This window comes from Hippopotamus amphibius, chromosome 2, assembly GCF_030028045.1.
Source record: "Hippopotamus amphibius kiboko isolate mHipAmp2 chromosome 2, mHipAmp2.hap2, whole genome shotgun sequence".
Classification (NCBI taxonomy): domain Eukaryota; kingdom Metazoa; phylum Chordata; class Mammalia; order Artiodactyla; family Hippopotamidae; genus Hippopotamus; species Hippopotamus amphibius.
Genome location: NC_080187.1, coordinates 163990749 through 164003935, shown reverse-complemented (window position 1 = coordinate 164003935; position 13187 = coordinate 163990749). Strand labels below are relative to the sequence as shown.

Here is a 13187-nt window from a genome sequence, read left to right as displayed (position 1 = left end):
TAACCAGCTAACACAGATTTAAAACCCCTGGACTGACTGGCGTTAAGATGTGGGGTGGAGATCATCTGGATACTTAAATCCTGGATAGATTCTAGATTCTTAAAAAAAATCATGGCCCATCCTCTTTATGACAGTTTCCCCTAGCAGCCTCACATGTCCTGTTTCAGCACTTTGAAAACACCTCTGAGGTGAACGACGTCCACTTGGGCTGCTGTGTGATGTGGCTATGCTAACTCCACACATACCTGAAGTGCCGTCCACGGCAAATTCTCATTCAGCTAAGAAACACTGGGACTTTTTGGTGGCTGGGGAGATGCAGTTATTATTTTATTCAACTTAAAAGGGAGTTTTGCAAGATCCAGTTTGGTAGCATGGAAATATCTCTTTTGATTTTTCTAGCCCTTTATTTTTAATAAATTAATGACAAAACACAAACAAAACCCAAAAATCTTCAATACGTATATTCATAGAACTCATTTGAATCCATCCCAGTTGGCTATATATTTTTTTAACTTTATTTTATGTAGGAGTGTAGTTGATATATGTTTTTTTAGTTTCAGGTTTACAGCAGAGTGATTCAGTTATACATATACATGTATCCATTCTTTTCCAGATTCTTTTCCCATGTAAGTTATCACAAAATATTAAGTAGACTCCCCTGTGCTATAGAGTAGGTCCTTGTTGATTATCTATTTTATATATAGTATATGTGTATCTATGAATCCCAAACTCCTAATTTATGCTCCCCCTCCCCCACTTTTCCCTTTTGCTAGCCATGTTTGTTTTCAAAGTCTGTGAGTCAGTTTCTGTTTTGTAAATAAGTTCATTTGTATCATTTTTTTTGGTTCCACATATAAGTGATATCATATGATATTTCTTTTTCTCTTACTTACTTCACTTAGTATGATAATCTCTAGGTTCGTCTATGTTGCTGCAAATAGCATTATTTCATTCTTTTTATGGCTGAGTAATATTCTATTGTATATATGTATGACATCTTCTTTATCCAGTTGGCTGTATTAATATCTTGAAATGTTTAATATTAGGACAAAAATTGACAGATATTAAGTGAAATTGATAGTTTGACTTGGTCCATAGTTGTTCTAGAGCAAGAGAGCAAGTTGAAGGGGGTGTGTGTGTGAGAGAGAGAGAGAGGTAGAAAGCATATGGGAGACACAGTTAGCAGGATTGGAGGAGGAGATGGAAACAATGCCTGTTGCTTTGGTCAACCCTCTATATATCTGAATGTGTCGGGGGTCTCTCCTCATATAGCATTGAATGAATGAATAGCATCAGTAAAGAAATTTGTCAAACCTGGTGGTTCTATCAGGAGTTATGTAGGAAAATAGTAATGAACCCTAGGAAAATAAATAAGGGTAAGTTCAAGAAACATAACTAAGATTGCTGCACTGGTATAAATTGAATAATAAAATTCCTGGCCGTATTTTGCTATAAATAGAGGTACGGGAATATGTCATTCAGCTTATTTAAAATTCAGAAATATTAAAGGTACAGGGTTCTCTCATTACAGAAATAATAGAATTTCAGCTATTATAGAGTTAGGGTCGTTTAAATGGTTATAGCGTGTATTATATCAATAAGTGGAACATCTGTATGAAACGTCCACCTGCTGATCTACTACCACTCTGTGCACATTTCAATGAACTGCACTTAATCATTTTAAGACTCCTTCTAATGAAGCCTTATCTAGATTAACATTTTAAGCACAAATACTTTTAGGCATTAAAACTCTAGCACTAAATGAAATTGCATTGTCTTGTTTACCCTTGTTGATTAATAAGCAATCTGTTAACTGTTACAACAGTCCAATTGTGGCAGTAGAAGGAGATTAGTAATTCAGTGATGTTTGTGGATATAATCATCATTTCTCCTGAAGGCTTTGAATTAGAATATCACTTACACACTATCCGTAGGCAAAGAAAAGATATAATATTTTTAGACATGTGTACCCACTATTTCGCTTGAATCGTTCAGCTTAGGGTCACTGCAGCAATACAAATGCTTCTGGGGGCAAAATGTTATTTTGATGCATGCATACCCTTCTTAAGTAGTGTGAATGTCTATTAAAAGAAACACAGCAACTAACAAATAATGCGGTAATAATCCAGTATCCTAATTTCTGTTTTGAAAACATTACTGCTTTGTTAATCAAGTTTCGGAAGAGAAATGTTACTTATCGTTTTTTTCAAATAATAGCTGTTATATGTCAATTTTTTTTTTTGCAATCTTATTTAACTTACTTCCAGTCAGTAGAAAAGTAAACTTTTGGCTCCAAATAATCTAGGAGTAAATTTGGAAATACTCCATTTCCTTTTGGAGGACTTTTCTGTGTTTTGTGTTTCCTATGACCTTGAATCAAAGTGTGTCAACCTGTTTGGCATAAATGATTTATTTCATTAAATTAATCACCTAGATATCAAGGTAGGTCCCAACATCTTAGATGTAGAAATCAGTAAAAAGGAAAAAAAAAATTTAGCTGAATGAGATGCAGCTAAATTCCTTGGCATCCGCTGGGTATCTGTAGAAGATCTCCAATCCCAAGGCAACTCCAGAGTCCCTCTTGTCCTGTTGTTCGTAGTTGAGTGTATCACTTCAATTTAAAATTATGGTGGAAGAGGGTGTTTTATGTTTGGGGGAACTCTGCCCTATAAACACGCATGGATCAGTCCCTCTTTCTGTTGCAGTCCCTCTGTTGTGAAATCAAGCAGCGACGTCGTGGAGTGGCCTCCATCCTGCGATTATGCCAGCATCTCCTGGATGACCGGGAAACCTGCAATCTGAACGCAGACCACCAACCCATGCAGCTGATTATTGTCAATCTTGAAAGAAGATGGGAAGCCATTGTAATGCAAGCTGTCCAGTGGCAAACACGGCTACAAAAGAAGATGGGAAAGGAATCTGTGAGTGATGATTTCTTTCTTAAAGCATAATGCTGTCTCATTTTTCTTAGAAAAAAGAAATTCTCAGAGCTTGGAAAATGTGTTCATCTTACAAGTGGCTTGCCAACTAAAGGGATAGCTATCTCCAACCACTAAAAGAAACTTCATTTATTGTAACACAGAGATTCATCTGCCTACTAATAAGATGCATTTTAGTCTCATTGTCTTTTAAAAAAAATCGTATGGAGACGTTGCTTAACCTTACCAAACTAAGCCATTAATTCTTTCAGTCATTCCTTCACCAACAATATCATTAATCATACCATACCCCATGGAGGTTTTGCTAGGAGGTGGCTTACCACTCTCAGAGCCTATAGAGCAATGTGTATGCTCTACAGACAAGGCAACACAGTAAAGTATACTGTTTACCTTTTCCTTACATGATATGAATTAACACTGTCCACATGTGAAACAGTCTCCGTTGTTCTTGCTTAGAGCTCCTTCCAATAGAAATGCATTGCTGAGAACTAGCAAGTTTCCTCTGAGAGTTTTAATGCAGTGCTCACGGCAGAGGTAGGGACCCCCTTTAAGAATTTTCCAAATTCCAGCTGTTGCTAGATGAAGGAAATGTATATAACTAGAGTTGTTTTATTATAATATAGAATATGCACTTGTCCAGAAAACCTTCATATCCTTAAGGGAAAGGATTTATTGATGAAAAGATTGCATTCCCCAAATAATCTTGAAGTTGGTGTCTTTTAGTTGAAGACCTAGTTCTCATGTTTGACTTACGTAAGTGAAATACACACATATATACATACATATATACAATGGAAATGTTTTCTTGTTTATTTACATTATCAGTTTTATGTCCTTGGAAAGTTCAAGATTCAAAATTGAAAACTCAAATGTAATAATCTTGCCACTGAAAAACAGCCTTCTCGTATGAATTCTAGTTTTAACAAAGCTTTAATATTTGCTATCTGATGTGTTTAGCATTGGGGACTGAGAACAGAAGGGACAATGAATCAGTAAGCCTTCTCACTCTTTTTGCAACTGTAGTTATGTTGAGTCTAGGGGATGATTTTATCCTCAATAGTTCATTTTGTTTTGTGTTGACGTTGTTAAATTTCTTAAGACTTCCAAGTTATTACCAGTAATCAGATTCTATATAATTGGATGTCTTTTCATGAAATGACCTGTTTGTTGTGAAGCTATTTAGCTAGCGTTTTCTTTTCTTTTCTTTCTTTCTTTTTTTTCTCTGAGTGTTTGAAAGTGTAGAAGAGGTTATTTTTTTATTCTGTAGTTTGAAACATCTAAGCATAGTAGTGGCCATAATAAAATTTACACAAAAACCAACTGCACCTGGAGAAGTTCTAACATTTTGGGAGCAGTCAAGCTGCTTTGGGGAAAATAAAACTGGGTTTCTTTGGAGGTTTATTTGAAATCGTATAATCAGGGATGCAGGACTGGATTTCTGCAGACTAGCTGTAGACATTTTTATCCTACTTCTGTGGTAAAGGTGAGCTTTAGCTTTGAAATCCTGGCTGCTTCTTAGAGGCTCAAGCTACTACAGAGAGGTAGGTTTAAAAATTGAAGATGGACACAACCTCCCCTTTTCTTTAGGTTGGCTGCTGAATGTGTGGGTTTTACGGAATGACGAGGTAGCAAATAAGGTCCTCTGTGCTAAACAAATGTGAAAAATCACTTGAGAAACGGGTAGAAGAGAAGCAAGTGGCACTAAAGCCAACAATATGATGAACACTGTACACCTCATTACACTGGAGATATATCTTGCTTCTGATCTCTGTTGATTGGGTAAAGAGTCCAAGTTGCTTTGATGGGCAAACACGTATTTCACCACTGTGGGAGACTCCCTTTGCAGAGACTCAGAAGCCTCTAAGTGGTCTGTTTGCTTTTTCATCCTATGTCCCCACCCCTATGCCACCCCCTTTTCGTGTACAGGGACTTTCACCACTATATTTCCAGGTCCTGGGACATACCTGCATATAGCGGATGTTTAATAGGCATTTGCTAAATGAATGAATACGTGCTTTCATTTGATAAATTTTGTTTCATTCTGGCATTTGATTTGGTATTGTTTTATCTATATTAATTCTCAACGTTCATATTCTAACAAAATGGCTTTGAGTGTTATGTTCCTATTTGAATATTTCACCTTCATGAGATGACCAAGGAGATGCCTTTTAACCTTTCTTCTTGCCTGGTAGGGTCAGTTTTTCCAGGTTCTAATATATGATGTGAAGTCCTCCATGATGTACTCTTTTTTTCTTCAAGTTATTTCTGAAGGAAATTCTCTTTGAGCTATTGAATAAAGTCATTCTGAAAATGTGAGCTAGGTTCTGGCACTTAGAATTAGAGGCTCTAATTCTATCTCTGTGTTGCAGAATTATCTTAATTAGTTGCTTTGGAAATAGCTTGTATAAGAGATGTCACCTAATCATCTGTCCAGTGCTCCTCATTTTTCATGTTACGTCTGTTTGTGTGATGATTTAATTACTGTTGGTCTTCTCCACTAGTCTGAAGAAAGTAGCCACACCCCAGTTTCTGCTCACCTTTACATTCCTAAAACCCCACATAGTATATAGGACTTAACAGGTGCTCCATAGAATTTGTTAAATAAGTGCATTTTCTCTAAGTGGTGCTCTATAGTAATCAGTGTTAGAGATTCAAAGGTAAATAAGATATCCTCCTTCTCCTCAGAAAGTGTAGTTGATACAAATACACAAATAACTACAATGCTAGGTCTATTGAGGTAATTGCTGGCTTCAAGCTTACAGTTAATACTGACAAAAATATGGAAACTCCATAATATTCAGAAAAATTCAAATAAATGTACAAACGTCAATTAAGCAAGCTTCTCTATTTTTTCTAACTAGGTATATAATAAATCTCTCTCCCTCTTTTTAATTAGAAAAAAGCAAAAGATCTTGTATTAAATTCTGAAAGTTAAAACAGATAAAACCCCTGAAAATCTTTCTTATTTATCATCAAGACTTGAAATTGTATAATTATTTTACACTACACTTTGTTCTTTCTACATTCAAGCTCTTTCCCCAGACTTACTTTGGTTTATTTTGCATTACCTATAAAAAATGATCTCTATCCATACTTTTTATGCTTTAATTCTAATTTTCATTTGAATTGTATGTTTTTATTTCTGGTCTCCTAACTTCTTTCTTTATGAGCCAAGGAAGCTTGAACTTTGTTCCTTTGACTTCTTTTGATGATTCAGGCTCCATATTTTGGCTGGCAATACCATGTGCTTGTATTACCTTAGGTCATCCCATTTGCCAAAATAGCATTCTGAATTTGTGATATATTTATTGTAGAGAACCAGGATATTTGTTTTGTTTTGTTTTGACAGTTTGAATCTCACTTCCTACAGTAGATGCAAATTAAAATATATGAGACAATCCATGGAAACACCAAGAATCCATACCAATAATCTATAAATTCACACAGAATAATCTTTAGCAAAGAGAAGATAACTCCTGGATGAAGGCCATAGTCCTTCTTCCTCTAAAAATAAATAAGAATTCCACTTCCAGCCAGGAGAGAGTAAAGCACCAGGACCCTTATACCTGAAACAATTTAAAAACTGGACAAAATCACCATTTCAAGACCTTGGATACCAGGAAATGAAGAAATGTGAAATTATTGAAATGATACTGTGATTACTCAAATTTCTGCCTAGAGAGAGTTTTCAGGTCGCAGTGTACAGAGAGGAAATCCCTGCAGAGCCTGGCATTCTCCCCAGGTTGAGGAGACAGGTCAGGGAGTCTGAGAAGGACAAGGCAGCTAAAGTTACTACAAGGCATAGTACCAGAGAGGAGTGAGCTGCACAGAGAGATGACTATAGAGCTATGCAGAGGGATCCTATTAAGTCTTCAGCAGAAGGAATCACCTGAAAAAATTAGAGGGAACAATCCCTGGAGCTCACACACAGCTGGGAATAGTTCCTTTTCTCATCAGTCACAGTAGAAATCCTCATTATTCAGGGTGTGTGCATAGTACTAAGAACGGTTTTGCCTTAGTAATGGGGCAAAATTAGACTAAATACTGCTCTAGTCTTGCCCAAAAAGCTTAAAAGCGAGATCTGAAAGGATCAAACTCTTTCAAAGAAATTTAACTATATCCCAGTACAAAACTCAAGAATGCTTATAGGCATCTAAGTATTAAGCATCCAGCAGGGTAAAATTGATAGTGTCTGGCATCCAGTCAGAAGCTTCCAGTGTACAAAGAAGTAAACTATGTTTGGTAATGAGGAAAAAAATTCAATTAATAGAAACAGATCCAGAAATGACATATTACAGATTTAATAGACAAGAGCATTAAAAGTTATTTTACTTGCATTCCATATGTTCAAGAAGCTAGAAAATATATTGAGCTTATTAAGTAGAGACATTGAAGATATCTGTCTAAAGTCAAACTTCTGCAGATGAAAACTATAATAACTGAGATGAAAATATAGTGGATGATATTAACAACCAATTAGACATTGCAGAAGCAACAATTCATAAACCTGAAAACATGGCTATAGAAACTGTCAAAAACAAAACAAAGAGAAAAAAAAGACAAAAACATAGCATTAGTGAGCTGTGAGATAACATCAAGCAGGCTAATGTATATGTAATTGGAATCTCTAAAAAAAGGGACAGAGGGACAAACAATTTTTGAGGAAATAATGGCCAAGATTTTCCAAATTTGATAAAACTATAAACCCACAGATCCAGAATGTTAACAAACCTTAAGCACAAGAAACATGAAAAAAACTACACCAAGGGGTATCCTGTTCAAATTGATTAAAACCAGTGATAAGAGAGTATCTTCAAAGTATCCAGAGGAAAAAAGATACAGAAAAAAAAGAAGAAAGAGTTATAGCATGCTTTTTTCAGAAATAATACAACTGAAACAACATCTTTAAAGTAGTGGAAGAAAATAACCCACAATTCTATACACAGAGAAAATACTATTCAAAAAGGAAAACAAAAATAAATGGTTTTCAGATATGAAAACTTTAAAAAAAAATCAGCAGCAGAACTGCAAGAATTGTTAAGGGAAATCCTTTCAGGAAAAAAGAAAATGGTATCAGTGGAAGCCTGCATCTGCACAAAGAAATGAAAATCACTGGAAATACTTACTGGGTGAATTAATATGAAATGTTTTTTTCATCTTATATAAGTCTCCTTAAGTGATAATAGGTTGTTTAAAGCAAGATAATAACAAGGTATTATGGGATTTATAACACATGTAGAAGTAAAACATTTGACAAAATATCACAAAGGCCAGGAAAAGGAACTATATTGTTGTATGGGTTCTTATATTAAAAAGTATAGGGGTATAGAATCACTTAAAGATAAATGAGATAAAATGTATACTATGATTCTTTAAAAGCACAAGAAGCTATAACAAATAGGCCAACAAAGGAAAGGAAAGGAAATAATTTTAAAATATCACACACAGTGTAGTAAAAGAGGAAAAATGGGAATAAAGAACAGATGTCATAGATGGAAAACTGAACCAAGTGCATCAATAATTCTGTTAAATATAAGTGAACTAAAAACCCCAATTAAAAGGCAGTAATCAACAGATTGCATAAAAATAGCAAGACTGAACTATATGTTACCATTTTAAGTATACAGAAAAATTAAGTTAAAAGTAAAAGGATGGGAAAATATATATTAAGTTAATGGAATCAAAAGAGAGTTGAGCACTGGGACAGAGCTGCCTGCTAGAGCTGCCACAGATCACAGTGGTGGGCAACCAGAGCACTGGCAAGAGCTCAGTACACGAGAACTTCGTGGGCAGGAGAAGAAAGATGGTGGCTAAGTAGAAGGATGTGGAATGCATCCCTCTCCACAGATGCATCAGGAATACACCAAAAGATGCAATAATTCCCACAGAGAACCACCTGAACACCAGCAAATGACCTCGGACACCAGAAAGACTGCAAAAATCCCAACATAATTGGGTAGGACAGAGGGGAAAAAAGGAGAAAGAGGAGGAGGAGAAAGGAAAGGGAGGGGTCCCACATCCTAGGGCATTTGGGACTGTTCAAAGAGGGTGAAGCAGCTGATCTGTGGCAGATGGGAAAGAGTGAGAAAAACACAGAGGGTCCGCACCACGGCTCAGCATGTCCAGACTGCAGAGAACTCTCAGGGAGCCCTGTATCAGAATCTAAGATCTGGCTTCATCTGACTGTCTGCAACTGCCAATGCTGGACATCTCACACCAAACTACAAACAAGACAGGAACACAAACCCACCCATCAGCACACAGACTAACTAAAGCCATATTAACCTCACAGATACCCTAAAACACACCTCCTGACATGGCCCTGCTCATCAGAGAGAAAAGACACAGAGCCACACACCATAAAGCAGACACCAGATGCCCCCACCAGGAAACCTACTCAAGACACTGAACAAATCCCACCACAGGGGGCAGAGGGCAGAAACAAGAGGAATTACCACCAGGCAGCATAAGGAAAGGAGAAAGAAAATCCTATAAAATAGACAAAATGAGAAAAAAAAGAAACACCATGGGGCAAAGGAGCAGGAAAAAACCCACAAGACCAAATAAATGAAGAGGAAATAGAAAAATTGCCTGAAAAAGAATTCAGAGCAATGACAGTAAAGATGATCCAAAATCTAGATAACAAAATAGAGAAAATACAAGAAACAGTTAATAAGGACTCAGAAGAACTAAAGAGCAAACAAACAGTAATGGACGACAAAATAACCGAAATTAAAAATACTCTAGATGGTATAAACAGCAGAATAACTGAGACAGAAGAATGAATAAGTGAGTTGGAAGAAAGAATGGGGGAAATAACTGCCACAGAGCAGGAAAGAGAAAAAAGAATAAAAAGAATGGAAGACAGTCTCAGAGACCTTGGTGACAACATTAAACACACCAACATTCGAATCATAGGCATCCCAGGAGAAGAAGAAAAAAAGAAGAGGTCTGAGAAAATATTTGAAGAGGTTAGAGTGGAAAACTTCCCCAACATCAGAAAGGAAATAATTAATCAAGTCCAGGAAGTGCAGAGAGTCCCATACAGAATAAACCCAAGGAGAAATACACCAAGGCACATATTAATCAAACTAACAACAATTAAACACAAAGAAAAAATATTAAAAGCAGCAAGAGAAAAGCAACAAATAACATATAAGGGAAAACCCATAAGGATAACAGCTGATCTTTCTGCAGAAATTCTGCAGGCCAGAAGGGAATGGCAGGATATACTGAAAGTCCTGAAAGAGAAAAACCTACAGCCAAGAATACTCTACCCAGCAAGAATCTCATTCAGATTCGACAGAGAAATCAAAAGCTTTACAGACTAGCAAATTTAAGACTTCAGCACCACCAAACCAGCCTTACAACAATTGCTAAAGGAACTTTTCTAAGTAGGAAACACAAGAGAAGGAAAAGACCTACAAAAACAAACCCAAAACAATTAAGAAAATGGTAATAGCAACATACATGTCAATAATCACCTTAAATGTAAATGGATTAAATGCTCCAACCAAAAGACACAGACTGGCTGGATGGATACAAAAACAAGACCCTTCTATATGCTACCTGCAAGAAACCCACTTCAGACCAAGGGACACATATAGACTGAAAGTAAGGGGATGGAAAAAGATATTCCATGCAAATGGAAATCAAAAGAAAGCTGGAGTAGCAATACTCATGTCAGAAAAATTAGACTTTAAAGTAAAGACTGTTACAAGAGACAGGGAAGGACACTACATAATGATCAAGGGGTCCATCCAAGAAGAACATATAACAATTATAAGTGTCTATGCACCCAACAGAGGAGCACCTCAATACATAAGGCAAATGCTAACAGCCATAAAATGAGACATCGACAGGAACACAATAACAGTAGGAGACTTGAATACCCCACTTACATCAATGGACAGATCATCCAAACAGAAAATAAATAAGGACACAGAAGCTTTAAATGACACATTAGACCATCTTGACCTAATTGATGTTTATAGGACATTCCATCCAAAAACTACAGAATACACTTTCTTCTCAAGTGCACACGGAACATTTTCCAGGAGAGATTACATCTTGGGTCACAAATTAAGCCTCAGTAAATTGAAAAAAATTGAAATAATATCAAGCATTTTCTCTGACCACAATGCCATACAACTAGATATCAATTACAGGAAAAAAAACTGTAAAAAATACAACCACATGGAGACTAAACAATATGCTATTAAACAACCAAGAAATCACTAAAGAAATCAAAGAGGAAATCAAAAAATATCTAGAAACAAATGACAATGAAAACACAAAAACCCAAAACCCATGGGAGACAGCAAAAGCAGTTCTAAGAGGGAAGTTTATAGCAATACAGTCCTACCTCAAGAAACAAGAAAAATATCAAATAAACAACCAAACCTTACACCTAAAACAATAAGAGAAAGAAGAACAAAGAAACCCCAAAGTGAGCAGAAGGAAAGAAATCATAAAGATCAGATCAGAAATACATGAAAAAGAAATGAAGGAAACAATAGCAAAGATGAATAAAACTAAAAGCTGGTTCTTTGAGAAGATAAACAAAATTGATAAACCATTAGCCAAAGTCATCAGGAAAAAAAGGGAGAAGGTGCAAATCAACAGAATTAGAAATGAAAAAGAAGTAACAACGGACACTGCATAAATACAAAAGATCATAAGAGACTACTACAAATAACTATATGCCAATAAATTGGATAACCTGGAAGAAATGGATAAATTCTTAGAAAAGTGCAATCTTCCAAGACTGAACCAGGAAGAAACAGAAGATATGAACAGACCAATCACAAGTACGGATATTGAGAATGAGTTTAAAAATCTCCCAACAAACAAAAGCCCAGGGCCAGATGGCTTCACAGGAGAATTCTATCAAACATTTAGAGAAGAGTTAACACCTATCCTTCTCAAACTCTTCCAAAATATAGCAGGAGGAGGATCACTCCCAAACTCATTCTACGAGACCACCATCACCCTGATACCAAAACCAGGCAAGGATGTCACACAAAAAAGAAAATTACAGACCAATATCACTGATGAATATAGATGCAAAAATCCTCAACAAAATACTAGCTAACAGAATCCAACAGCACATTAAAAAGATCATACACCATGATCAAGTGGGGTTTATCCCTGGGATGCAAGGATTCTTCAATATACACAAATCAATCAATGTGATACATCATATCAACAGACTGAAGGATAAAAACCATATGATCATCTCAATAGATGTGGAAAAAGCTTTTGACAAAATTCAACATCCATTTATGATAAAAGCTCTCCAGAAAATAGAAGGAAATTACCTCAACATAATAAAAGCCATATATGAAAAACCAAAAGCCAACATCATTCTAAATGGTGAAAAAACTGAAAGAATTCCCTCTAAGAACAGGAACAAGACAAGGGTGCCCACTCTCACCATTATTATTCAACATAATTTTAGAAGTGTTAGCCACAGCAATCAGAGAAGAAAATGAAATGAAAGGAATCCAGATTGGAAAAGAAGTAAAATTGTCACTCTCTGCAGATGACATGATATTATACACAGAAAACCCTAAAGACTCTACCAGAAAACTGCTAGCACTAATCAATGAATTTAGTAAAGTAGCAGGATACAAAATTAATGCACAAAAATCTCTTGCATTCCTACACAATAACAACGAAAAAGCAAAAAGAGAAATTAAGCAGACTCTCCCATTTACTATTGCAACAAAGAGAATAAAATACCTAGGAATAAACCTGCCTAAGGAGGTAAAAGACCTGTATGCAGAAAACTATAAGACACTGATGAAAGAAATCAAAGATGATACAAACAGGTGGAGAGACATACAATGTTCTTGGATTGGAAGAATCAACATTGTGAAAATCACTGTACTACCCAAAGCAATTTACAGATTCAACTCTATCCCTATCAAATTACCAATGGCATTTTTCACAGAACTAGAGCAAGAAATCTTATGATTTGTATGGAAAGGCAAAAGACCCCGAATAGCCAAAGCAATCTTGAGAAGGAAAGATGGAATTGGTGGAATTAGGCTTCCTGACTTCAAACTATACTACAAGGCTACAGTGATCAAGACAGTATGGTACTGGCACAAAAACAGAAAGGAAGATCAGTGGAACAGAATAGAGAACCCAGAGGTAAACCCAAGCACATATGGGCACCTTATCTTTGACAAAGGAGGCAAGAATATACAACGGAAAAAAGACAGCCTCTTCAATAAGTGGTGC

The 13187-nt window shown here is 36.0% G+C and overlaps 1 protein-coding gene across 3 annotated transcripts in view; it reads left to right on the top strand.

Annotated features, from left to right (window-relative positions):
* Positions 1-13187, top strand: part of AKAP6 (A-kinase anchoring protein 6) — a 551024-nt gene that overhangs the window by 488214 nt on the left and 49623 nt on the right. For all 3 annotated transcript variants that reach the window (XM_057721871.1, XM_057721869.1, XM_057721870.1), the window contains one exon: positions 2706-2921. In XM_057721871.1, coding sequence (XP_057577854.1) covers positions 2706-2921 — 216 coding nt within the window. The remainder of the gene's footprint in view (positions 1-2705; positions 2922-13187) is intronic.